At 37.6% G+C, this 27,711-nt stretch overlaps 3 protein-coding genes across 6 annotated transcripts in view; all 3 read right to left on the reverse strand.

The window, feature by feature from the left end:
- eng (endoglin) overlaps nucleotides 1–9,113 on the reverse strand; it is a 44,665-nt gene extending 35,552 nt beyond the window's left edge. Inside the window, exons 1-2 of one of the 2 annotated variants that reach the window (XM_059357894.1) lie at nucleotides 9,018–9,113; nucleotides 7,812–8,007 (exon numbers count right to left, since the gene is read on the reverse strand). In XM_059357894.1, coding sequence (XP_059213877.1) covers nucleotides 7,812–7,869 — 58 coding nt within the window. In that variant the 5' untranslated portion in view covers nucleotides 7,870–8,007; nucleotides 9,018–9,113. The remainder of the gene's footprint in view (nucleotides 1–7,811; nucleotides 8,008–9,017) is intronic. The other variant, XM_059357895.1, reaches the window with a different exon arrangement.
- A 7,611-nt stretch (nucleotides 9,114–16,724) lies between these two features.
- On the reverse strand, nucleotides 16,725–23,533 carry ak1 (adenylate kinase 1). Of its 2 annotated transcripts, XM_059357306.1 has the most exons (7): nucleotides 23,449–23,533; nucleotides 19,022–19,058; nucleotides 18,269–18,304; nucleotides 18,011–18,174; nucleotides 17,577–17,693; nucleotides 17,296–17,487; nucleotides 16,725–17,208 (listed from the first exon to the last, which is right to left on the reverse strand). In XM_059357306.1, exons 2-7 carry the CDS (start codon nucleotides 19,026–19,028, stop codon nucleotides 17,143–17,145), a joined length of 582 nt encoding a protein of 193 aa, XP_059213289.1. In that variant the 5' UTR covers nucleotides 19,029–19,058; nucleotides 23,449–23,533; the 3' UTR covers nucleotides 16,725–17,142. The 2 variants fall into 2 exon arrangements, with proteins under 2 accessions (XP_059213289.1, XP_059213288.1); XM_059357305.1 differs by lacking the exons at nucleotides 19,022–19,058; nucleotides 23,449–23,533 and adding an exon at nucleotides 18,466–18,795.
- Nucleotides 23,534–25,605: 2,072 nt separating this feature from the next.
- The window catches only part of gpsm1b (G protein signaling modulator 1b), a 29,959-nt gene continuing 27,853 nt past the window's right edge, over nucleotides 25,606–27,711 (reverse strand). For both annotated transcript variants that reach the window (XM_059358247.1, XM_059358246.1), the window contains exons 13-14: nucleotides 27,113–27,318; nucleotides 25,606–26,930 (exon numbers count right to left, since the gene is read on the reverse strand). In XM_059358247.1, the coding sequence (XP_059214230.1) occupies nucleotides 26,730–26,930; nucleotides 27,113–27,318 (407 nt within the window). In that variant the 3' untranslated portion in view covers nucleotides 25,606–26,729. The remainder of the gene's footprint in view (nucleotides 26,931–27,112; nucleotides 27,319–27,711) is intronic.

Here is a 27,711-nt window from a genome sequence, read left to right on the forward strand (position 1 = left end):
TCACGGTATGTCTATACAGAAACACTTTTTTTTTCTTCAGGAAAAAATGCTAAGTAGTTCGTACAACAAAATTGCATTAACATTCTCTAAAATGCTATTTTGGGATTTGCTGGAATTTCCTTTAGGCCAAGAGAAAAGTTCAAAGCAAAAGCTCTTCAATATGAAGCATTCAAGCTGACATTTTAGCTGAGAACAATTTGTTCATAGCTATTCTGCCAGAGACAGATTAAGGGACTGATTCTGCCCAGCATAATAGGACCCTCATTAATTAAAGTCACCGGTGGATAAGGTTTTTGTGAAATGAGAGATCGGAAACCCTCCCTACTTTGAGCACCTCTGACTTTAAGTCATAGGTCTCAGCTGACCCATCATGAGTTTTCCCTCCAAGTTCTGTCCAGGTACATTTCCTGTGTTTGTGCAGACCCCAGGGTTGACCACGGGTAGACAGACCTGGAGATAAGAGTACATAATGCCATGCCTTATCTGAGCAGACAGCGGGCATGTTGATATGAGCAGAAGTGGTCGCCATGCTGACGAGGCGTTTATCTCGCCCACTACTAATGAGCCATTCAGTGCTCATGCAACTGCATAATGAAAAGTATCGGGCTGGAGGGCGCAAGACCTTGTACTCACACAATGATGATGTTCAGTAGAAATTCTGCCAAGTTACAGCAAAAAGTCATAATGATGTATAATGATGAGCATTATAGATTTCTTACCTCTTCATACATACTAATCTATTTCTGTACTTAAATAATTTAGAGTTAGACTATTAAAGCAATGCTGGAGTGCCATTAGAAATAACAGGAACCCAGTTATGTAACATAGAGGAAAGACCATGCATTATATACAATATAATAGGGTTATTGTTTGCAGCTATTTCCTCTTCAAAACATTTTCTTTTTGTGTTTTCTGCATGAGGACACTGATTAAAACAATTTACAGAAACCACAGAGTCCTCTCATGGCAAGAACAGCCTAAAATATGTGTCTGTTAATAGTAAAGGAAAAGAAAAATGGAGAGATAAAAGAAAAGAGCTGCTGAGTGTGCTGTATTTCAGCCAGGGTCCTTCAGAGCAATATTAGAAATAATACTGAAAGTAGAGATTGCAGGATTAATCATTTTTATCTGATTTTTACCCTTTTCTACAATCCAAAACAAATACTGATAAACTCCCAGATTTATTTCTATTTCTATTCTATCCCCCCCCCCCCCCCCCCCCCCAACTGATTCTAAAAACGCTTATCACGGCTGAAACCAGTACAATGTCTTTTTGAAATTATTGGTCATCATGCCCAGATAACCTAGTTTCTGAACACCTCAATTAAGAAGGGCTCAGATGTAGTGAGCAAAGATGGATGATTTATATTCCATAGCTCTGACCTAACAAAGTCTAACTGACATCACTATTGTTAAACACAACAAACAGTTCTAACTTGTCAAACAGTCCTTAATTATTCATAGTGTAGTACAAAATACTTCACACAATAAATTTAAAGTAAGACATGAAATGTTTCATTCTGTGTGTAACAGATCTATATAATGTGTTATTTTGACTTTATTAATTGATTTACTGACATAAATAAACTTTCTATGATATTGTAATTTATTGAAATGTACCTGTATTGGTTATAATTGGAATAATACATTAATTACCATTACTGGCTGATTTATCAGTACTATATATATATATATATATATATATATATATATATATATATATATATATATATGCATCCCATCATGCATTTCCTAATTTAAAATAACAAGAAAATATCAAACATAGCCTTATCATGCTTATCATCTTTCAAAAGTGAAGTCAGACTTCCATTACATGCCATTCGATTGTATTTGTTTTTCCATTTAGGATCGCACAAATATCTTTATTTATATGCCACACTGCATGCTAGACCCATCTTGATAAACAGTCGAGTGTTAGCTGGTGAAAATCATGTGGGAACAAACAGAATAGAGGAACATGGCGTTAGTGAGGCTCTCTCACACTGCATTCTGTTTTCAAACAGAGGAAAAGCAAGGCAGTCAGAAATGGATTGTTATTTGGGAGGGGCATAACATTGAAGGAGATTGAAATCGGTCTGAGGCAGCGACAAGTGGTCGCGTCTCCCTGCCACCCAGTCTGACTGCAGGCAGAGCTGGCTCACTACAGTAAAACAGGGGAAGTAGACTGTTTTGACTCTCAACGCCATTTCTAACATGACGTTTTCTTTTTCCTTTTTTGTTACTTCCAGCTTATAATACTACCGCACACCTTCCGAGAAACCCATTTTTAAACCCCTGACAGCGCATTTCTGTTTCATTTATGGTGTATTTTTCTTTATCTTTTGTTTAATTACTCATACTCTTTTCATTTTCTCTTTTCTTAACTCATCATTTAACTGGGTCTCCATATCTTCCCGTCTTGATCACTGTCTTGTCCTTTTTCCCTATCAGTGTCTTTTAAATCCCCTATTTACTTCTCTTTTCCCACATCTTCCCTCTGAACCACTTATCTGCTCTTTGACAGTCACATAAATTTGACCCCCCCACTCCCTCACTGTCTCCATGAATCAGTCTTTATGAATTCTGTTATCTCTGTTTGTCTGTCTGTCTGTCTCGCTCCCTTTCCCTCTTTATGATTCATTTTCAGATGGCCCTCCCCCCATCTCCAGCAGCTCGCTAATCACTTTTGTGCTATTCCTTCAGCCCGTGGAGGGAGACTCTGGGGTAGGCAGAAAGGCAGCAGGAGGTCTGGCAGTTAACATCATGATGCCTGGCTCCCACTGGGAAAGTTGTTGCAGAAAGGGGCATATTCAACACTGCTTCCCAGGCAGGAAACGCCGGGCACACAGTGGATAAAATCACTAAGTACAAAGACTTCAGTCAGACGCATAGATAATTGTTTAAGTGTCCGACTGCTAGCCAGCTCAAGTGGTAGCTGTTTCTGTGCTTGCAAATATAAAGTGGTACTGAAAAGAAAAATTGAAAATCTTATCCTTAGGAGGTCGAAACAGTTAATTCTGATGTAATAAGCAGTAAGGACGACTTCCAAGTCCCTTTTTGTTATGCCCTTTAAAGGCCAATCAATGCCTGGAAAAATACATATCAGTACATGTTCAAAATGTAGGATTAAAAAGCCTTAAAGGGACACACATGAAGATCAGTTTAGTCATCATGCAGAGTACTATATATATATATATATATATATATATATATATATATATGGCTAAAATGGCTTCTGTGACTCTGAACTTGTCAATGTGATTCTCAGCCTGGATTTAGAGACAACAAATGTATACCAGAAAGCCTTTGTTACGAACTGAGAGGGTTTGTAAAATGTGTATTTATCAGGCAGAGAGGATCTGACAAAATATACTGTTGAGTTGTATTATGGGAAATGTCTGCATTTCTGTCAAAGTTTGCTTGAACCATAGCCATAAAACTAAAAGTCGGAAAATTTCAGCCTCCTCTATTGTGATTTTAACAATTCTTTTTAATCTGTCCCTTGGAATACTAAATGGACACAATAAGCCTCTACAAGGTGTGTTAAAATGTATTTGGAATGATGTACATTACCCTGTCCAAGGCATATGTTATTATATCTATAAGCAAAGGCGACAAATTAAATACATTAATCAAATGCATTTCAATAACACAGTTGCTGGAAAATGTTGCAGCTGCCTCGTAGGAGTGCACAAACAGTCTGAAATAAACAATATTAACAAAAAGTGTATTGTCAAAACAAAAGATGAAAACAGACAGTTAGAAGCCTTGGAGAAAAGGTAAGTCTTTAGCATGTTTTATTAAAAATGAAGGACTTGGCTGACCAAACAATGAGGGAGAATTAATTCCACTATTGCAAAGGCATCACCGCCTGTATGATTTTGGCACAAACAAATACCCCAGTTAAATGACTAAATGGATTTAGACGAGTCGTGGCACCACAGGCGCTCAGAGATAAACCCGTAGGCTGGACCATGTAAGGCCTTCAAAACAAACAGCTAAATTTTAAACACAATTAACCTCACAGGGAGGCAGTGTAGTGAAACTAAGACCAGTGTGATGTTGTCTGCGTTATTGGAGCCTGACAGAAGCCTGTCCAGAGATTATGGATGAGCTGCTGACAAGAAAGGAAGGCCTGACTGATCCCAGCATATAGGGAATTTTAATAATCAAGGCGTAAGGTAAAAGCAAGGAGGAAATTCGCTGGTTTTCAAAGAGATAGACAATGGGTGATTTTATAAATAATCCAGAGCTGATGAAAACAGGATGCCATGTCAAATTCCACTGTAAAATTAAGAGTTGTGCCTGGGTTCTTTTGCCTATGGTTTTAGATAGGCAGAGAGAGCATTAGTGTTGGAGTGTTGGAACTCATTAAGTTGAATCTGGTGAGCTGAAACACTTAACTACAGTTTTGCTTGGATATTGCTGTAGAAGCCTGTGAACCATCCAGCAATTTCCATCAACTAGAGTCTTTAGTTTTGCAAAATTGGTCAGATTATATTGAAGTTTTTCTGGGCTGCAATATTCCCACTAGCTGGTATTATAATAACTTAAAAATATCCAACATTGAGAATATTTTTAAGTTATGTCTGTAGACATGAAAGTATTATATCAATGACAAACTATTTCCAATAGGGATGCATAATATGTTGGTTTTTTAGCTAAAACCGACAATCAATAATTACCTGCTGACAATACTGATAAGATATATATGATCATTTCATATATATATATATATATATTTTTTTTTTAAGAACTTCGTATCCTGTAGTATATGCACACCTGAATGTAAGAAAGGCTCAGATGTAGTGAGCAAAGATGGATGATTTAAAATGTTCTGACCATGCCAGTTCTGATTCTTTAAATTTTAATTTACTTTATCCAGTATAGTATATGAAAAGAATTTTACAAACATATATTTAATACAGTTTTAATGCCTACTGTACCGGAATGTGTAGATGCAGTGCTTAAGTCAATAAAAGCAATTTGGCTTTTTGTTATCGACTGGTAATTTAGCAGCCCTATATATATTGTGCATCCCTAATGGCCAAGTGACGTGATAGTGTATAAACTGCACAACACCAATTCCCCCATTAAATAGCCAGTCTTCATGCAGCATCTGTTAAAAAAATAAATAAATGCATGACAAGAGAACACAGGCCCGGAGGGTGCTCAAAGGAAGAATCAAGTTTCCAGTTTCACGAAATGAAGTAGAAGTAAGTATATCTAGTCTGAGACTTTGACATTGTCCTCTGGCCTTACTGGGTCACTTGGCAAGGTTGTGTTTCCATCATATATATAGGATATCTATAGATATACGGTAGTTATTGCCAAGAAGTGTTACTTTAACTATAGAGCTACAGCAGTTGAACATTTAAACCGTGCTTGAGACATGACAAAAAAATTCAATAAGCCTGACAACAAGTAGCTGACTGAGGGTTAAACATATAAAAAGTTTCAATAAAGCCAAAGTAAATCTGAGCCTGAGTAAGACACACTCTCCCATCACCTTTAACTGGCCAAGAGTATCATGGGATTTGTTGCAGGCTGCAGGCTATTTTATGATTTACTTTTACTTTTTCTGTGTTTACTTCTTCTTTTGAGGAACTTTCACATCGAGCGTGCTCCCACAGTGACTTGCAGCTGGCGAGGATGCTATTAAACAAACAGACCTCAAATCCCAGTGAATATATAGGTGCTATTTTTTTGTATTATTGTGCAGCACCTTACTCAGCCTGGGAATGTGCGAATTTGATTTTGTATGAAGTACTCTTGGCCTTACTGAGTCACACCTGATATTTGTGCTTCATTTGTTCAACAACAACACAGTACTAAGCCCAGGAGACAGTGTCAGAGAAAATGACAAATTAATATGACAACACTGGACAATATAATGAGGAATAAACAACGCTGGAGAAGGAAGAGCTCATACATGTCACACCAATGTTTTGATTAACGCTTCAACATTCAGTACACAGGGTCAGAGTACCCTGCTGCCTGAGAACAGAGTCACAGCTCCCTCTGGGTCTTCTCCTAAAGCTGCTGCTGTCGCCGAAAGAAATAAGAGGAAGAGGGGAAAAAAAATAATTCAAGAAAGAAATAAAATGATCGTGAATTCAGTTCTATGTGTCACAGAGGCAATTAAGGCTGAGCTAAACAGCTCCTTGCAGACTCCACCGGCAGACAGTGAGACTGATCCCCTGCGGTGGAAGCTCCATGAGGTCAACTCTCAGCAGGTCTGCCAGTTGGCCAAAAAATACCTCTGTATCCCTGCCACCAGTATCCCTGCTGAGAGGGTGTTTAGCACTTGTGGCAATATTGTGATTTGTCATACAGTAGGTCAGCACTGGAGGCAGATTAAGCAAACAGGCTTGCTTTTCTGGCACATAATCTTAACAGTGATGTATGCTTGCCAGGGCCAATTTGCCTTATTTTAAAAAGCAAGTTGGAAATGCCAGTTTATTCTTCTGGTGTATGTTTATCGAAACAAAAGAGTAAAAAAGGTTATTTGGCACTGAAGTATTTGTTTCACCTTTAAGTGAGTCATTGGCAAATTAATCTGGACAGCTTCACTTGTTTTGCTGACAGTTCATGTTCAAACTTTGTTACATAAGAGCATGGTGCATTATGCTTTCTTTTCTGGCATTTAAAGTCTGAAGGCAATTGTATTTCATATATACACTCAGCTATAAAAGAAAAAGGTACTTGTTACAATGAGTGTGAGGGTTTCTATTTTATATATACTTTACCCTGTCACAATTTAGTGCTCTCAGATAGTAGAGGTTCACCACCAGATTCATAAAAGAAATAGTTAATCTCTGATACATTTACAATGATATCTCCTTCCTGGAAAGGAAAATGAAAAAATAAAACTGCCTGAGATAATGCACTTTTGATATTTATATTTTTAAAGTCAAATCTGAAGATGTGGAACATTATACTGATGATAATAGCATGAAAAGAGAATGATAAACAAAAAACATTATTAAATTAGCACCGTTTTATGAATTGAAAGCCATGTGGCCACCCCAAATGCCAGGCTGCTGCAGGGAAGTGAGACCCAAACACCCCAAAGCAGCAGGGCAGAGCACCGGTAAGAGTGTGAGGCTGGATTATGGCCTAAGGGCACAGGGAGGGTTTCAGATCCCTTTGCCACCTTGTAGGGATTACATGTTTGAATTTGATATGGGCAGCCACAGGCAACCCGTGGAGGGAGTGTTGGAGGGGGCCAACACGGAGGATCACAAAAAATCCATAAGCACCCCACATGTTTTCTTGTACCTTGTGCCTGGACGGACTTCAAATTAAATATTCTTTATCATTAAAACCTGATTGACACAAAAATATGCTTCCCAAAATGACTAAGTGGAGTTTAGAATTACATTGGTTTTGAACTTGTGCTCTTTTTTCATCATATTTATCTCCCTACTCCATCAAAATATTGTATTTTATTTATAGTTTCTGAGTTGTTGGAAGGATAAACCATTGTTCGAGCCAAAAGACTTCACAACAACTATTTTGCATATAACCTCTCTCTACAGACTGAATTTATGGTGGAAAAATTTTAACTTGCTTTCTGAACGGAGCAAATAAAGCTATTCAGAATTAAATCATGTCAGAACAGAGGACAAGACAAGATAAATATCTGCTTTTGAACTTTAGGTTGACAGAAATATGCACTGGAGGCTCAAAAGCCACTAAATCCAGTAGTCTGTGGTCTGTTGTCTGTTTTTAATAAATGCACGTAATAGCAAAACACAAAGTTACTTATTGACATGCTCAAAACATTGAATATCAAGTGGTACACTTACCAGAGGCTGCAACAGTGATAAACAGAAAAAGGGCAAATCGTGCCACGTGTCTCTCCATCGCTGTTAAGTTTGAGTTTGATGAGTTGGTCGAAGCTGAGTCTCTGGGGTGTGAAGATGCTCAGGCAGAGGTTGAAGTGTCCTTGTCTAGCAGCAGAGGAGCACTGACTGTGGCAGCAGAGCAGCAGACAATTCCAGTCTTTAAAAAGGTTGAAAGGTCAGGAGAAAAAGAAGCCGGAAATCAAAGGAAAGGAGACATGATGGCTGATAAGAATGTGACCAACCCACAATCTCATCTATGTCACTTTCATAGTCAGCATACAATGTAAAAACAAGGATTTTATGCAAATGTATCACATTATCCAAGATTTTTTCACGGAAGAGGACTGAACATGAATATTTAAAGTGTACTTATAAGATATTTGAGCACATGATGGTGTTATGCAGCTTCATTGAGAGCACAAAGGCCATTGGTCACCTATTCAACACTGATAGTGGTTGAAATGTTGCTTAAATGTCTAAAATTCCTTCAGTAGGATGACAGGATTTTCCTTCCTGACACAATCCCACAATATTTCTGTCCGCCTTCCTGGTGCACAATGAGGGTCTGAACCCAAGGGTTATCTGGTGGTCACTAACTTCTGGTCGACTGTTTCAGGAAGCACTACGGCATCGCTTTCTTTAAATAATATCACAATGCCAAGATCAGATAAGGAGGAGAGTGCTCTTGTTATATGATTCATATAGAGGGAAAGGAAGAGCCTGTGTAAACTGTTTGAGGAAAACAGTCACGTTATTTCCCTACACTTCTTACTGCAGGAGAAAACTGTCTTTAACTGGAAACATAATTAGCCTAGTAAAAGTGCACTTTCTAAATAAATAAAATAGGTTTGATTGGTGATAAAAGCAATTGAGCCCACTAATTAAGACTAAACTAATAACGATGGAGTTAATGAAGCAAAATAGTAATTTGAAAAGTAAAGATCCATTACATACGACTACTGGTCTTTGTGGCCACATCTCCTTGTTCTCGCTTGTTAGCACTTTCGCCGGTTATCTTTATCAGCTGCTAATAACTTCATAACAGCCAATAAAACGGACTGGTCAGACTTAGGGAAGAACATGGCTCAGTTACCCTCAAACTGTTAAAAAGCGATCCCTGAGGAAACACGAAAGTGAAACAAAGTTATAAATAACAAACAACCTTACTTTTTAGAGTGGCTTTCTTGGATAAAATAGGCTTTATAATCCACGGGTGAGGATGTGGCCGCATTCAGCGATGTAACGCTATCAGGAGTTTCCAAACTTTGTGTGCTGCCTGGGCGGTGCAGATTTACTTTTGTACCCCTCCCACCGGCCTTTTTTTCTCCCTTTTCCTCGTAGGTGCTGCCCCTGTCATGGCATTGTCTTATCTGGTCAACACAGAGTCTTAAAAAATATGTTTAAATCTCAACTCAGTTAGTAGGCCTACTTTGATTTTATTGCACATGTTTGTTTTATATTTCGTCACACTGTTAAAATAATCGCCTACGTCATTTTTTGTCAAAATTGGGTTTTTATTGCCTAAATCATCTCCTCATGACGCCGGCCACCTATGGTAAAATCGCCTACATCCTCAGTTGATCAGATCATGTGATTTTACCCCTTTAAGATAATAGCCTATGTCAAGTGTGTGACTTAAGCGGATTTATTATGCCTAGGTCAAAATAAAATGTGACTTAGGCAATTTTTTTAAACACGCCTTTGTGACTTAAGCAAGATATGGCAACACTTTATTTTGAAGGTGTCTACATAAGTTACACAAGCCTGTCATAAACATGGTATGACAAGTATCATGAGCATTAATGTTACTTCAAAGTGTCATTAATGTTCATGACACATCCCATGTCATGTTTATGACACACTCATGTCACTCTTATGTAGACACCTTCAAAATAAAGTGTTTGAAAAAATTGCCTAAGTCATTTATTTCTCTTAAGTTAGGCTACATAATTTACACACAGTGTTATTACTATGCCAATAACCATCCTTTGTTACATCCTTTTTGAGTGAAATGCTCAATAAATGCCATATTTTACACTTTTGGTGAAGTTTTTTGTGTTTCCTGCAAAACTTGAAAAAATGAGTTAAGTGATTATTTTATCAGGGTGTCGATTTATTAATAGGTCAATTTACTCTTAAGCAGTGGTGGAACAAGTCCCGAAAAGCAAAAGTAAGCAGATTCAACTTGCATTGATGCATTTATGTAAGCAGAATTTTAATTATGTAAAGATAGGGCTCATTTTAACTATTAATATACTGTTATAATGTTTAATTAAAAATATATATAATTGTATTTTTTTTTTTGTAAAATCTTGACCTAAAGAAGTAACAAAATCTGGCAGCTAAACGTTGAGGAGTAGAAAGAAGAATACAAGATGTTTGTTAGTGGATTAGAAGTAGCCTATGTTAGCTGTAAAGCTAAATAAAATGGAAATACTTTACGTACACATTGTAGGCCTACCTCAAAATTGTACTTGCTATCTTTTTGTTAGGTATGTTTGACTTTAACTATATTTTTAATGGTGTATTTATACAAAAAAAATATTCACTGTTGCCTAACCCTAGCATTAGCATTAGCCTATTTTACCTGTCTTCAGCCTTCAGGTGTCAAAATGGCGTTGCAAAAAAAAACGACACCTGCTAACATCATAACAGACTGCTAACAAACTGTTATTTGACACTTTCTGCGTCCTATTGGACATCATGCAATGCTGTCCTATAATGAATTTTAAGTTTCCTTAAGGTATAGTTTAACATATTGGGAAATTATCCATGAATATTATCATTACTTGTTTTCTTTCTGAGCGTTAGCTAGTTAGCTGTTAGCTTTTAGTTTTAGCGTTGGCCGTCTGACGACGGGATATGCATCGGTAAACTGTTCTAGGGGCAGCCACTACAAAAGATCGATCGCCTTTAGTTTTTAGCCTGCATTTAGGCCCATTCAGGTAAGACTGATTTGCAGACCTCAGAGCTCTGGTCCGTCTATGCTTGATTTCATTTGATAATGTTAATATTACACAAAAGCAGAAGTGTAAAAATATTCTTTGTCTGGACAGTCTAGCTGTTGCAAGGAAACCAGATGAAACAACTTTAAAACCACAATTTGTTTTTCCAAAATACTGTTGTTTTTTTGTTTGTTTGTTTGATTGATTGATTTTTATAATAGTATTCAGTGAAGAAGATAGGGCTCCGTGGATATCAATTAATTAGATTCAGAGATGCTGATAGGTGATTTTGCTTTTGTTTTACTATGTAGAGCCAGGCATTTTTTTCCCCACTTCTTCCAGTCTTTGTACTTATCCTGTTCCCATATTTAATGGAGACATGGAAGTGGTATTGATATTCTCATCTACTCTGCAAGACAACAACTGATAATATTAAAACCTTATCTGGTATGGTAAGATAAAAAAAAAAAAGTTAAAACAGTTAGACCTGACCCAGAGAATGATAATGAATAAAAATATTAGCCTAATAGTTTCTCTGGTTTTCACTGAACACATTCTCATGTGACAAATTGTTGTTTTTTCCAAAGTGGAGTAACATTGGGATTTTTAGACACAGGGTGGATACAGTAACCAGGGTTTAACCACAAAGGACATTAATATCAAGGAAACACTTCATGAGTCATAGCAGTTTTATGTGGCGTCAAACTGTTCCCAACAGAACACCAGTCACCTATTTTAGTAACATCCTAACATTGTTGACACAAAAGTTTCATTACATTCCTTTTAATTATAGGACTAGTTTAAGGAAATGCCAGTATTTTACCTGTAAAATACAATACTGTTAGGCTACAGTTAAATAAATACAAAACAACAATACATACTGTGAAAGAGATGTTCTCACTGATTGAAATACATTTCCCAAACCTGTTTTTGTTACTCAGCCTACTTGAAAAGTGTTAAACCCATTTGGTTTTACAATAACCCATTAAGAACAGCACATTTAAGTCTCGTTTTAGTTACAATTAAGTAATTATGGAGCCATATGTAAATGTGTTGTTTATTTACGACAAGCTTTCATGTGTATAATGCAGGTAAAAACAGATGGATGGAAACACTTGAATGCACAATAAGCTTTTTAACAGTGACAGACATTTTGACTTGAGAGGACCTACTATAGAAAGTCTTTCTTACGATAAACTCACGATTCATGCCATATTTTGCATCCATATATTCTAACAAATATTTTGGTCTTTATCATTGGATAATTAGTTTTCAACAAACCTCAAAATGAGAAAAAGCAACAGCTTGTCTTGAAGGAACAGCATTTATCTTATACCTCGCCACTGTGAGGAAAAATAGACTGGAACAAAGAGTAGACACAACATCCTTTCTGTACTGAACAGACTCAGAGGAGTCATCATCCCGTCAAATCAACTCTCCACACAAAGTCTATTGGCACAGACACAGAGGAGAAGCAGAGAAGAAAAACAGCCATATGGGCCGCACTTCAACAATGCCACAAAAGCATTTAGAATAATTACAAAACTGCTGGAGCAAACAAGATTTTACAAACAACAACTCTGTCTGTCTCGCTCTGTTTTTGCTCCATATGTGTCATGTGTTGTACTTATTAACAAGCAACACTGGTACACAGCAGGGGAGCAGAAACAAGCTCTATCTCTATCATTTTCTTTTCAGCCAGTCAAGCCATTTTCTGTTAAATTGGTTCCTAATCCTGATATTTGAAGAAAAAGAAAAGTTGAAAGGAGCGTTTGAAGTGAAGCATATCTCCTTTCCTACAGTATATATCGAAAAATTGTGATTCAGGAGCAGGAACTGCCTGCAGGAACAAAGTGCAGTTGCAGGACATAACAAAAACTGCTCATTACAGATTTAGTACAAGTCACAGTTGTTGTAAATACAAATCTGAACCGTGAGGCCTGCACTCTAAAGTGACTTGTTGTCGCAATAGTGTCGTATTTCTGATTTGTTGGCTCTTTGTTGGCACCAGGACAGGTGTGACCTGACAAACTTCTCAACATTTATAAGTAGCAGAAATCTTAGAATGCCTCCAGCTACTGTAGATGAAACATTATTGATGCCCATTTTGATTCAGAAGTGTTTAATCTTAGCTAAAAATTCACATACAGAAGTAATCTTGTAATGGTTAGCATGAGGGTCGCAGGTACGAATCCGGCTTGCGGCTCTTCTGTGTGGAGTTTGCATGTTCTCCCCATGTCAGCGTAGGTTCTCTTAGGGTCATACGGCTTCCTCCCACAGTCCAAAGACATGCAGCTAAGGTTTAATTGGTGACTCAAACAATTAGTGAATGAGAGCATGAATGGTTGTCTGTCTCTATGTCTGTCACTATCACTATCACTATCACTATCACTCTGTGATAGTCTGGAGACCTGTCCAGGGTGTACCCCGCCTCTCACCCAATACCAGCTGGAATTGGCTCCCGCCCTCGCGACACGAGTTCAGATAAGCAGTTAATAATTATTAATTAATTAATTAATTACACATTCCTGTCTCTTCAGTACAAAACTGCATTTTTAATGTTTTGAGGGGAACGTATTTTCTCATATTTTACTGTTTGCCTTTGTTTTTTTAACCCATTGTGATTTGAAAACAATTTAAAGCTAACGATAAGTTTTAAGTATGTGGTTAACTTGAAATGGTCACAGTTTGATTGGATTGAGGCAGCAATAGTACTTGGTTAGGTTTAGTAAAAGATCATGATTTGGGTTCAAACTCAAAACTGACATTTGGATTCACAAATAAAGCAATCTCCTGTGTTTGTTTGGCCCATCCATCCACCCCCAAACTCTTCTATACACAGATATCTGTGGACTTAGAAGCGTTTTTGTGATGTGTTGAGAACAAACACAGTCTGCCAGAAAATACGCTTCCCTTGAAACATGTAATTGACAATGCAAGACAGTGCTGGCATAAGGTACTGTAAAAAGAAATGAATCTGACTCCATAATTTTGAAATTAGCTTAATGTGCACTTGAACTGTGGACACTCAACAGGCCTAATCTTTTTAATTCATAATTGCAGATCACAAGTGCTTGATGACTAATTGGACTAAATGACATGTTACAGTGCTTAAACCCCACAGTGCATTACAACAGTTATACATAGAGCCCTGTTTTCTAAGACTAGTTGATATTCTGCTTATTGACTCTGTGAACTTGCCTCGACCTCATTCCTTCAGGCAGCACGAACAAAGAAATGCACATGGGATACTACGCTAAGTAGAGACTATTTGACTCTACTTGTACTCCGTGTATCTTAAATGATTGCGAACCTCTAGTAGTCGACATGACTTGGATTCAGTCGCAGAGGCATATGTCACAGTTGGCATTCATTTAGGGTACTTTATCACAACCGAGGCTGGCCAAAGGACACTTAAACAGTAGCACTCTCCTTCAATGGCTTTCCTTTTTTATTGGAGCCTACCCCCAACTCTCCACCCCCGCCCATGAGTAGTGTTTCAATAACAGGAAACAATCGGCCATCGTCTTTCATCACAGGTTGACGTTGGTTCCCGCACGGTGCCACTGGGTCTCTGTGGTGCCAGCCAGCCAGCCCTCCGCAGTCTATAGCAGAGAAGAGAGAGAGAATAAAGTATATGCGCCAGCTTACTCGTTTCCTTATCGTCCTCCAAGGGGGGTTCTGACGCATTCACTTGCAGCAGTAATATCCGAGACTGATACTCTAAGAACAGAGGCCTGTCAGTCTCACAAAGTCCCTTAATGTACAGCCACAATCCCATAAGTCAGGCTTGGTTATAGAAACATCCGATTTGTAAAAGCGTATCTTATTTTGAATGTAACTTTCATTCAAGTAAGTGCAGTTAAGTGAGTGGTCCTGGTTAATTTTACATTGAAGCCACGAGCTGCACGTAATTGTCTGTGACAGTCTGAAAGGGGATTATTTTCTCAGCAAGCTTGCCGTATTTAAAGCTGTGAATGTCCTCACATCACCCTGGGATGGATAACTTACTGGTAGCCCACAGGATTCCAATACTGCATTACCAGGTTAGCTGCATTTCCTTGTGTAGTCACACACACTCATCTGACAGCAGAAACAATGCCATAATGTATGCATGCATATATTATGCATGCATACAATAAGTCTGTGGCACGCATGGATTTTTTTTCTTCTTCTTTGAGGTACCCATGTGCCGCATTACATTTCTCATCTGATTAGTTTTTATTATTGCCAATCTAAGTGAAAAATTACCTTTTTTCTAAGAAGGCCATACTAAACTGGTGTGTGATATTCATGGCTGATTGCACATTACTGTCCTTGTAATTATGTCGGATTCTGCAGCTACAGTAAGTGCACACAATTAAATAGCATGCACACTATTTTTAGGCTCATTGTATTTGCCTTAGTTGATAAAAACCTTACACAGAGGGTCCTAGTTTATTGCAGCAATTTGCTTATTAACCATCTTCTAATGGTCATTTGGAATATTTTTAAAGATTTAACCATATGCTCTGCAGGTGGGTAATAAATAAATTATGTTGTTGACACCTATGTACATGTGATGAGTTAAGAAGTTGATTGAATGTGGACTTTTTTCTCCTTATGGGTCCTATCATTTAGCTGTATATCTACCGGTTGATTATTAATTTACAAAAAGTTAATGCATTGATCCTCTACTATTTTTGAAAGAGCCAAACATAAATATTTTCTGTCTTTAACTGCAGGGTCTTTGCATTGCTACTTTGCTTTGCAGCCTCGATGAGTACATGTTATTTGTGAGAATTTTAAACCAATTTGAAAACGGTTAAACTCAGTGCTGTCTGCCCTATTACTACAGTCAGAAATGTTCAAATCCTAAATATAGTGGCTTTAAATAAATGACAGCTTGTCTTGGCTGCTTAATTTTCTGTACTTAGAGGGGTCATCAGGTTGTGATCCCTGAACTCCAGGACCACACATATAGCTTCACTCTCGCCCACAATCACAGACATGTGTCTCTTTCTTCCTCTCTGCTGTACGTGATAAATTACACTGCCACCTACTTTCTTCCCCTTTGTTTTGTACCTTTATTAGGTAAGAGCAGCATTCCTCGCATTCAAGCAGCATCCTCGATGGATTTATGAAAGTGCTCAGGGACGCCTTCTCTTGATTGACTTTCCGACAAACGCATCCTGTCCCCCTTCAGAAGCCGTTTTCCTCTTCCTCATCCCCACAGCGCAGTCATGATCAGAGCTCTCCTTGGAGGATAGTCCGGATACCTGTTGCAGTGTTTGCTTGACCAGCTGGAACGTTGAGCCTGTGTGTGTGTGTGTGTGTGTGTGTGTGTGAGGAAGGTGAGAGGTAAAGGAAGATCTGTTGGTCATCACAGGCTCAAAGGAAAAGTTGAAATAACAGGAGTGAACTGCGGTTGCAGCAGCGTGTCCTGTATCCTGTTGTGTCTACATGCTCCAGCACCTTGACCATGTTGTCTGAATAGGAAAGCATTTCCTTTTTCAACCATGATGCATTGTCGAAGTCCCTTGTTTATGTGTGTTTGTCTGTCCGCTCCACTGCGTACAGTTAAATAGCACCGATACAGATTGCATGTTAATGAAAATTTCATCTTTAAAAATTCAAACACAGTCAAAGCTAATATACTTATTCAAATAACATGTTTTTTTTCCGTATACTTTAATATTCTCTTTTTTTCTTCTTCTTTTTTTAACATTTATAAATACCAATGTTACATGTGTGCATCTTCAAATGAAAAAGAAGATCATTATGTGCTTTAAATATAGTAGTAAACAGATTAATAGATAATAATGTATGAAGTCCATGTTGGTTGAGAAAATTAAAAAATTCTGTGAATGTACATGTATACAGAGTTTGTCCACAGTGGGTGATCTTTTCTATTGTTAAATTGCACATAAAGGACTCTAATATTTTTCCCCTATAAACTCTGGACTCTGTTTAAAGCGGGAAAAAGAGATTGCGTAAAGTGCAGGTTTGCCCCAGAGTGAGCATTGCACCTAAAAGGTTAAGAGATGTGTAACACCTCCTGTATACTGTGCCTTTTAGGATGTTACTTCACATACATGTTCAGCACAGAATGGAAGCCTTATATAATAAAAAATAGATTTTCAGACGCTGCTTTAAGCAGATTCATCACTGTTAAAACTTCCTATTGCTGGAGTAGGAGTAGAGTTAAGGCATCTTTGATCCTTAAGGGCCTTCAGTTTTTTTTTTAACCAACATGAGTGGGATGGGTATTATTTCTGTTGTTCTTCATATTTTGTCCTTGATACGGACAAAATAAAAAAATTAAAATAAAACAACAACAACCAGACACATCTAGTTATGTTGTTTTACTACAGTGCATCAATAGCCTTGGAGACTTGGCTGAAGACCTCATCCACTGGCAGCTCAGAGTCGACCTAGGATAAATATGGAATATATGTTAGATTTCACGCTCACTTTACATTTTTATTTTAAGTTTTCACTATCACAGCAGTCATACAAACCTTCCTGACAATGCCCCTGTTCTCGTAAAAGGCGATGACTGGCTCGGTTGCTTTGTAGTACAAGTCCAGACGCTTCTTGATGGTCTCCTCGTTGTCATCAGAACGGCCGCTGGTCTCACCACGCTTCAGAAGCCTCTTGACCATGGTCTCTGACTTGGCATCGACGTACAGCAGCAGGCAGGGTTTGCCGATCTGGGATCAAAGATAGTTCGCTCATTTAAGTTTTTTTTTATTGTTTTGCTAGGCTGAATTATAGAGCAACACTTTGTGCCCTCTCCTACCTTCTTCTCAAACTCCTCGCCCTGCTTCACCTCACGGGGGTAGCCATCAATAAGGTAGCCCTTGGAGACATCAGCCTTGGCGATCATGGCGTCCTTAATCATGTCTAAGACTGTGTCCTGAGAGGAGACGCAAGAAATTATGATCGACCTTCACAGTGATATGGCTCTTCTGATAGAAAACACACTCAGTTGCTTGTTTATTATACTGACAGACGTTGTCCTCCTCATTCATATCAATGAGGGTGAGTTAAATAACAAAAGCACCTTACTGTATAATTTAATACAGTTTAACAGCACAACAATCCTGTGAAATGATCCTAGATAAAGTTGAATTAACAACTCTCTAAAACGGTTTCAATAAAAACAGAACATTATAAACTTCAGCTGCAGGGCCGTTGCATATCTTAAATATAAATTACGTCACAGTCTCTTACCAGGGGCACAAGCTCTCCCTTCTGCATGATGGCCTGGAGCTGCTTGCCCCTCTCAGAGCCAGAAGACACCTCAGCACGGAGCAGATCTCCAGATGACAGGTGGGTGTAGCCATACTTTGCAACTACCTTCTCACACTGGGTGCCCTTTCCAGAGCCAGGCCCACCTGAAAAAGAAAGACCAAAAGCATCAGAATAGCACGAAGGAGACAGCCGTTTCAAAACTGTGTTTCAAAATGAGACAAAAGTAAGTGTACTCACCCACAACAAAGATGATCTTTGCATCTTTAATTTTGTCTGAAATGAGCAGATACAAAACAGGTTATTAGTCATTACATGTGATATGGCAAAGATTTTTTTCTAACCACAATAAATAAATAAAATAATTAAAATATTTATAAATATTATGTATTTATATTTATAATTAAATTCACAAGTAAAAGACTTTTAGAACAAACCATCGCGACAGTCAGATGAAGAATCGGCAGAAGACATATTATCCAGTTTGAAGTTGCAGGATAGAGTGTCACCTGGTCTACTAGTCTGTTTTAACTGTGCTTGCTTTGGTTTGTGTTTTTACTCAAACAGTGTAGCTATGGCAACTGTCGCCACCTAAAAATGTTGTTAAGCTTGTATAACTGTTCATAACTACAGGAAAACTCTATAACTGAGTAATAAATCTAACAAAAGAGTGAAAAGTTAGAATAAACCAATACATTTGGACTTGTTCTTCAGTATATTGTATCATATCATAGAAAATTTCAAGACTACACAATGTGTATTGTTATCTAAATGTAATATCATACCAATCTTTTTTAAAACAAATACCATCTCTTAGTAACTATAGTGACATAAAATGCAAAATGCAAAATGCAAAACTTCCACTGTATTCTCAGAAACCACCATAAGAGTGCAGTAGAGTCTAAGAAAACACAACCAGTCTGCTTCTGCCTTATTTTTTCCACACACATAATCATCATCATTAATCAATCTTTGACATGATATATTATTTACCTGCCATTGTGTTGCGTTAGATGAGTATTTCCTTCAACTAAAAGACAGAAAAGGACATAGAGAGAAAAAGTCAATAAATTCACAACAGCAAATACTTTGAAAGTCTAATAATAGAATCATAAGAATAGAATAGGTGTAGGTTTCACTTTATTTAGAGAGTCCATTGCTGTAAGGTAAAGTAACGTTCTGTATCACAGTCAGAAAAACAGGTGATTAGGCTTTTTTTTATCGTTTTAGTAGTTAATCAAATATCAACTTCTGACTCTCTAAATAAATTGTTTTCCATTGTAAATCCCCAAATATAGTCACATTAATTGATTATTTACATTGCTAAAGCAGCATAACCAGGGTCATACAATTATTTCCCCAAGAGCATTTCTTTAGATCCAGAGTGCAGGATTTAGTGACATCTAGTGATGAGGTTGCATATTGCAATTATACTTAATCTCCCTCCGCTCACCAAGCATCTAAGCTTCTAATCAAACAAAAAACACAATAATCTTTAGTTTCAGGTGACTCTACTACATTATTAAAAAATAAATTATGAATATTGCATTCAGTTTCTGCCAATATACCCTCCTAAATCCTACACACTGGACTTTTATATTGTATCTTGTACATACTGTTAATAAGGTTTTATTTTATTTTTGTTTTAATGGTTAATAATGTTTATATTCCTACTTGTTTATTACTGTTAATTGTTAATACTTTATATTTTATACTTGTTTATTTGCTAATACATTTTATATGTCTTGTTTATACTGCTGTTTACTATCTATTGTTTTTGCTATCCACTTTTCTGCTGTAAAGCTTGAAATGTCCCCGTTGTGGGACTGATAAAGGCAAAATCTTAATCTTTTGTGTTACACAACTGTGTTAACAATTCAGAGAACATGGTGACACTGACACATGAAACACACTTAAATTATTTTTTTAACTTCTTCACTTCCACTTAACAAACACATCTGCAGAAGTAGATAGTAATAATATTACTATTGGCGGAATGATTGTGGGATTTCACATATGCATCCCTCCATATATTTCAGTAATTGGAGCTGTGAGTTATTGTTCTTATTATAAGATACTTTATTACTTTACTCTAACACAACAATGATAAAAAGTTCCAGTCCGTCAACATTTGATTGAGACAGGAAATGCCTGTTGTTGTGTGTTAATACACTGAATATATTTTAAGAAGACAACAGCCGCAGGGTTTCCTGTTTACACTTCTCTTTTAGCTGACTTTAAAAGACAGAAAAATGAGGAAGAAGGCTGGAATGCGTAAATAGATACCTTCAACTAGTTGCTTGTCATGTGCCTCGAGTTGAAGCAGAAAGAAGTGACTTTAAATAACTTTAATATTTGGCAACAGGTGTTGCCTCTGACAAAATAACCATCTAGTTTTGCATCCGTTAAAAATCTGTTGGCCAATATTGATAATGCTTATAATAAAAATCTCAGTAAATAAAGTTCTCAGTTGCATGTATTTGAAATATTTTTGATATCTTCAATGCAGCTACTTTCCACCTATGCTTGAAATTGAGTAGGAGTCAGAATGCCACCTTAAGCCACCTGTTAATTTTCAAAATACAGATTATATTATTTTTATATTATAATAAGACTAATAATATTATTAGTTTATTACTACTAAATAATATGTACAGTTTTGCCTTTTGTATTTGCTTGTTACCATGTTACTTACATCATACACTCATACACACATCAAGTAACCCGAGACGTTACTGGTCTGAGTTTTGTGAAACCAGATTTATGACAGGGGGCAGAGGGCGGATATCTTAGGTTACATGGTGAGGTCCAGCTTGGCATGGTCACCAGGGAGGAAAGAACATACTGCACACATTATAATGAACTAGTACCTTAATGGGCACAGTATTAAATGCTTTGACTAAAATCTTTTTTTTTTTTAAATAATTATTTTCTCAGTCTTGATGGGTAATCTTATACCCTACATATTTTCTCTTGGACATATTCCCAATACAAGAGACAGAAATGTGGGGAGTAAAAATTGTAGATTAGATTTTTAAAAGATTCGAGTTTGACCTTGTTTGCTCACTGCCACATGCCTGCTACTCAAACAAATCTGTCACTTTGGTGATAAGGGTGATAAGTAGGGTTAAGAAACTTAAAGAATTTAAGAAAGTTCATGAGTTGTTTGTATATCTATTATCGTATTAGGGGTGTGACAATTGTCCATATTCCACAATTTGATTAGACTTACAGTTTTAAGGTCACGTTTCAAAAGTATATTTATATATATATATATATATATATATATATATATATATATAAATTTACCACACTAAGGGATAGTAAGGATTCGCTGATCCTGCATTTTATCTCAATAATTGAATTTAATTTTCAATAATTTTTTTATTTAAAATTTCAGTCGTCATACCCCTATCTATTACTGTCATTATGCATATTCATGTACTACATTCCTGTTTGCATTCAGTTAATTCATTGCAATTACTCTCTAATTATTACATTATTTTATATTTCATTATTTTATATTTATTCCTTATTTTAACTTAGACAATTTTCTGTTTAGAGCCTCATTTTGTTTTTACTTGTGTCTTTTTATTTCTTATGCATATTAAACAAGCATTGTGGGAAGGAGCAGGAGACCTTCCAACAACTGCATATGTTAACTAACTTGAACGTGAACTTCACTGTAGCTAGAATGCAGCAGAGGAAAAAGAAAAAAGTCATATTACACTTTGCCCGGGCCAAATGGCATATTTTTTTACTTTCCTAGAGCTAAAGTTTATCTTAATAGTATCCTGGTTCACGATTAAGATATACTGTAGCAGAGGATACACCAAAGTTGCAAATGCTTGTTCTCTGATTCTCACATGCAACACTCCTCGGCACTGGTGGTTCTGCGTCTCAGGTGTCCAGTTTTATGTCAGCAGCCATTAACCCTGTGGTCTGTGTAAATGTCACTTGGAGGATGGCATCTGAGTCAGCATGCAGCCTGTTTGGGGATCCCTGTCTGGCCTATTATGGTACCATCTCCTGGGTCCCCTGCTTCTTTGGCATGTCAGAGGTGTTCTTATACGGTGCAAACAGCATTACATGGCTCTCTGTGTGTGGGAATTGCACTCAAAAATTACATAGAATTAGGGAACTGAGACAGAAAGGACATGGCGTTGCTGTAGTGAAATTGTGCCAAAACATTTCTAAAGAGGGTATCCGTACAGGAGAGAGATGTTGCAAGTTGTTTGCACTGGACTTTAGCATTTGTGGATAAAGTCTAGGAATTTGCTGAAAAAATTTGATTCATATTGTTTTCATTAACATCCATGAATCTCTTACAACTGCATTAATAATGACTGAGTATGCTCTTTATGCAGAACGCAACCTGATATTTGTAGAAACATTTGAACATGTGATTTCTGTAATCCTATACTTGAATTGAATAACAGAGATGCTGGACTCACTACAACCCCCGCCCCAATGTTAGTCACTCTGTCCCACCCTCATGTCTTATTACTTTTCTTAACATTTAGCCATGCTAAAAAAAGACTCAGCTGTTAAGGGATAGCATGTCAGCCATTCTCAAAAAACACATGGGGGATGAAGCTTTCACTGACGGCCTGTGGAAGCAACAGGAGTGGAAACAAAGTACAGAGCACATGATCCAATGGTGCATTCTCCATGTGTACCGTTGGTTACTAAGGCACTATGCAATTTAATTGAGCGTACTGTTCCTTTAAGGGAGAACAGGAGACCCTTTGACGTCAGTGCAGTGGGAGATATTCCATGTTGTTTGTGAAAGGATGGAGAGAGATCATTTCTGTTAAAGCTGTGGCTGTTGTGGACCTGTTTGTGTTGCAAACTGCAAGCTTTGGTCCACTTCAATGTGCACCCACTACTCACAGGAATCAATAGTACCCAGCTCCTAATCAGCTGTTAATGACTGTCACTGGGGCCAAGAGCATGGAAGTGGAACTAAAAGGCTTGAGCAGCCTGCACGAAAATGGCCTTTCATGCTTGAAGGTGAAAGATAATATTCACGTTAGTAGAGTGAAGGCAAACAGTGTGAAATGAAATGTCTGGAGGAAAAAAAATGCATGATGTTAATGCATATTTTTAAGCAAAACAATTATGCCATCCACTGTCAATGACACACAGGAGCTACGCGCCTGTACAGTCTGCAGAATTGTCAGATCCTCTGCCAATTACAACCATGTTGGAGAAAAAACAGTGACACTAACCCAGTCGTTTTGAGAAACCAGTGTCCCATGTCATTCACTCTCTCCATCCCATTAAACAGCCCTGCCCACTCTGCCTGCCTGCACTCTTTCTCTCTGACATCTCTCCATTCGTCACTCCCTCTAACAAAGTCAGACCCACTCCCTGTCATTTCAGGCTTCCTCTGTGGAGCCTTTGTCCTCTGTACTGACCTCTCTTCTCGCGCTGTAGCTCTAGATCCCAGTGCAAGGGGCTGCTGTCCCTGGATCCCCGTGTGTGTGTGTGTCTGCACAGTTCCTACTGCACGGCAGCCCTCCCTCCCCCTTGCTATGCCTTTTTATAGCTCAGCTGAGCCTGCTCAGCCGGCGTTGCATTCTGGGTAAGAGGGAGGAAGCACAGAGAAGGAGAGGAGGGAGGGAGCGAAAGGAATGATGGACAGGAGGGTGAATTTATAAGGAGGGGAGGGCTCACTTCAGGTCATTTGGTTCAGCTGTCTTTTAAACTTCAATTTTATGCTTATTTTTTGGGCATAGCAGAATATTTTTTTAAATGGATATTATGGCATAGGTGTCATAATAACCATTGTGTTATAGTGTTATAATGACCAAACTTTAATTTAAGAATGTATTACTATTGTAAGGATACAACTGAGATAAATTGGAAATAACCAGCATACACAGGCTGTATCTTTAAGAGGAAAAAGAAAAGTACCAATCTAATATCAAAAGTTGAGTAAATGTCTTTGTGTTTTAAGAAATTATTTACTTTACTACTGAATCCCGATGGTGCAACCACACTGGAAGTGAACCAACACATTTGGTCAGCCCTTTGTGCTTTGTTCCAAAGATAAGAGCTTTGGAAATAATCCAATAATTTTCCAGTGTACTAACTGTGATGATATTTCTGTGCTGTAGAGGTCAGTGCTACTCTGTAATTGGAATATATGTGTGTACATGCATCAAAAGCTACCCTATTTGTTATTTTGTCAAAACTTAATAAAAAATAGAAGCCAAATAAACATCTGAAACATTTTATTAAAAGCATGAGGGGACATATTCATGTCCTCAAATGGAACATAAATACAAAATATATTTATATGTACAAATTATAGCAAAGACAAATAGAAGCGTACCAGGAACTTTCTAAAAATGTTAATTCACAAAAAACAGAAAAAAGAAGATATTAACTTCAGCTCCCAAATGTGTTTTTTATCAAAGATATATGAATCGAACTTGACCACTGTGAGATTCATGAGCTTTGAGGTACAAAAATGAGGTATGCACTACTTTTGAATAAAAAGCAAGCCCATAGGTAAGGTCATACTGTACAGCAAAAGGTTTCACACTCAGTTTGTACCTCTTTTGCTGATTTTGGAACTTCCATGGCAACAAATGGACAGGAATGTACAGTGAACAGAAATCATACACTGTCATCTTTAGGTTTGAAATTAAATGATTTGCAAAAATCTCCACATTTATGGTACAAATTGGCAAAACATCATTGCTGAAACCAGAGGAAAGTTCTCAGAATCTTTATACAATATTATCCTACAAATATTCAAGAGCAGGGAACGCCTTTATCCCCTATAAATTGTTCTCTGTATTTCACAGAGGTAATACAAGGTTTTGACCACAGGGAGGCAGCACACCAGCACCACAACATTTAGTTAGTGCGTCAAAATTGTTCATGGAATTAGATTCATGAAGATATGACACATCCGCCTCATCCATCTGCTTCTATTTCTATGTTAAGTCATAATAATAATAATCATAATAATGGCAGTAAGCAGTAGTCTGTTATCAGATGTTGAGAACATTATGGGCAGCAGGTAGCATTACTTTCAAAGCTAAGCAGAAACATTGAACTGGAGCTTGAATTATCACACAACTCTAATTTTGAGTCTATTAAAGAAGCAGCTGTTTCGCATCGTTTGCTCAGAAATCTCGGCTACTGCATACTGTGTGAAGAGATGCATTTTTATAAATGCAGAAATGCACATAAATAACATTTATGTGGTAAATCATATTTCACTCTGTCTGTCAATTTCAATGAATTGTGTTAGTTTGTCCAAGTCAGAAAAAAAGATGAAGCGTTGTTATCGATCAAAACTGATCAAAGCGGTTTGTTTAACACTGGATGATGAGCTCTAATACTGTTACTGCGCAAATAACACCAGTTTTCTACGAGCAGTGGGAACCACAAAATGTAATGATGGAAGCAACATTAAGACCCTCTACACCAGGAACAATAACTATAAAGATAACTATACATGTATAGTTCTAAAATTGTGGATGCTCACATTATTATACTTAGACTTATCATTATAGTTTTCATTCTTGGTGTGGACCGCCCTTAAATCACAGTACAACCATAGACTGAATAAAAGAAGTGGACAACGCCAGCAGGTATGGAAAGTGAAGCTAATACGCTAATACGAAGAGCCTTAAATCTACATTATCTCTAATGGCCAGCAGGGGGCGATTTCACTGGTGGCAAAAGAAGTCCATGAGAAAATTAATCTACTTCTGACTGGATTTATCACATCAGTAAACATTTTCCTGATGAGTTTATGGTGTCGATCGCTAGTTTCAAGTCTTTTTCAATCCAGCATGAAGTTCATTTTGTAAATTATGGTCCCATTTAGAGTTAAATAAACAATAACAAAGGATATGTTTTATGGCGTGCCTACCTTGTGATTGATAGGTCTCTACCACAATCAGGATAAATGCATAGCAATGCATATCTATGGCACCGTGTATATTTAAATTACTATGAACTTGTTTTTGGTTAAAGCAAACTTTGTCAGCAGTGACTTGGTGTTGCATAGTGTCCTCTGGTTCTCAGTCAGTATTCAATATGGCGACCCAAAATTCTGCACTCAAGGCTTCAAAAAAGGTAGTCCACAAACTTATTGGTGATGTCGTGGTGGCTATGTCCACCTCTTTTAAACAGTATGAACACGACTTGAATTTATATATTTTGTTGAAAATTCAACTTGTTTGACAGTTGGTGTATTCATCATCATTCATGTCTTTATGAAACTTGTTCTCAACATTCTTACCATAATTAAATCTTTGCGATTCCCACGACTCATGCTGTAGGTCTCCACATTAATCGTCCATATTACACTGTATGCCCATCATGTGCTGCTACAGAACACATCTGACACCAGGGAATACAATCTTGTGTCTGAAAAAAAAATGCTGATTAAGGCATTAGATATTTCATGTTTGTTTCATGTTACCACAAACTTCCCAACACCACCGAGCTTAAAATCTGCTTGTTTTCCCATTATATTAAACACACATTTAGAACATAATACATCGAGCAACATTTGACAGGGCACCACCTATTGCACATGGAATTTGTCTTGTTATTAAAAATCTTGTTAGTTCACCCTTCAGTGCTCTTTAAATGTTGGCTCATCCCTCTTTCATTTCGTCTGCTTTTTATTTTCTTTGACATGAAGTTATGCAGCATTATTCACCAAGTCCTAGCTGGAAAAACCACCAGGTGGCTCTGGATCAGGAGACTCAGGGTCGTCCTGGTCGTCTGAGGGCAGATGGACGCGTTGCTCGTCCATACGCTTGGCCTGCACCCTCTGGATTAGACTGAAGAAGTCTTCATCAGGCACTGTGGGGGCGTGGGGGCCTGCTTCTGGTGGGGAGCACCGCTGGTCATCAATCCTAGAGGACTACAGTCAGAAAGGTTGATACATTTAGAGTGTAGAAGCAAATGTGACACAATGTGGTGTAAAGAGACTCAATAGATTAATCTGGGCAATCTCTTTTAATCCCTATACAATCATATCCACTCTCTAAGAATCTAAAAGGATTAAACCCTTAAATTCTTGTCAGATGTGGATTCTGACTTTACCTGGCACTTAATTAGCATGTTGAAGAAGTCATCGCTTGGTTCTTGATGATCCCCCTCACCCACCAGGTGTCCCAGATTGTTATGAGTAATCCTCAATCCGGGTAGGTTACCAACATTAACCCGCTGGTCATCAAGACGACGGCTCTGGGAGCTGGCAATCAAATCAAACAGCTCCTCAGTCTGGGGGGAAGTGGTAATAGAAGGATCTAGGAGAAGAGAGAAGAGTTCAGTAAGGGGGACTTGTTTAGTTTCCAACAATGTGGTAAAAGTATGTAAAATTAAGCCCAAAGACTCTTTATAGACTCTTTACAGACTTGAGCTGACATCAGTTTGTGCTGGATTTCAATATATGGTTATCAACTCAACAGACTGATAATGATACGGGTGTTAACATTACATGCACTGCTACATGTAGCCACATGCTAACATCAGGGAAAGCTGTAATATTGGTTGTGGATATTGTAATAATTTCTCAAAATTTCTCAGTTCCAAAGCTTTTATCTGTGATTTTTTCTTTCAGGGAAAAGGTGCCACTATACTCCGTTACAGTTCTTCCTCCGGCTGCAATGAAGGACCGTACAGAAAAACAGAGAGAACGA

This window comes from Centropristis striata, chromosome 19 (assembly GCF_030273125.1).
Source record: "Centropristis striata isolate RG_2023a ecotype Rhode Island chromosome 19, C.striata_1.0, whole genome shotgun sequence".
In the NCBI taxonomy this organism is placed as follows: domain Eukaryota; kingdom Metazoa; phylum Chordata; class Actinopteri; order Perciformes; family Serranidae; genus Centropristis; species Centropristis striata.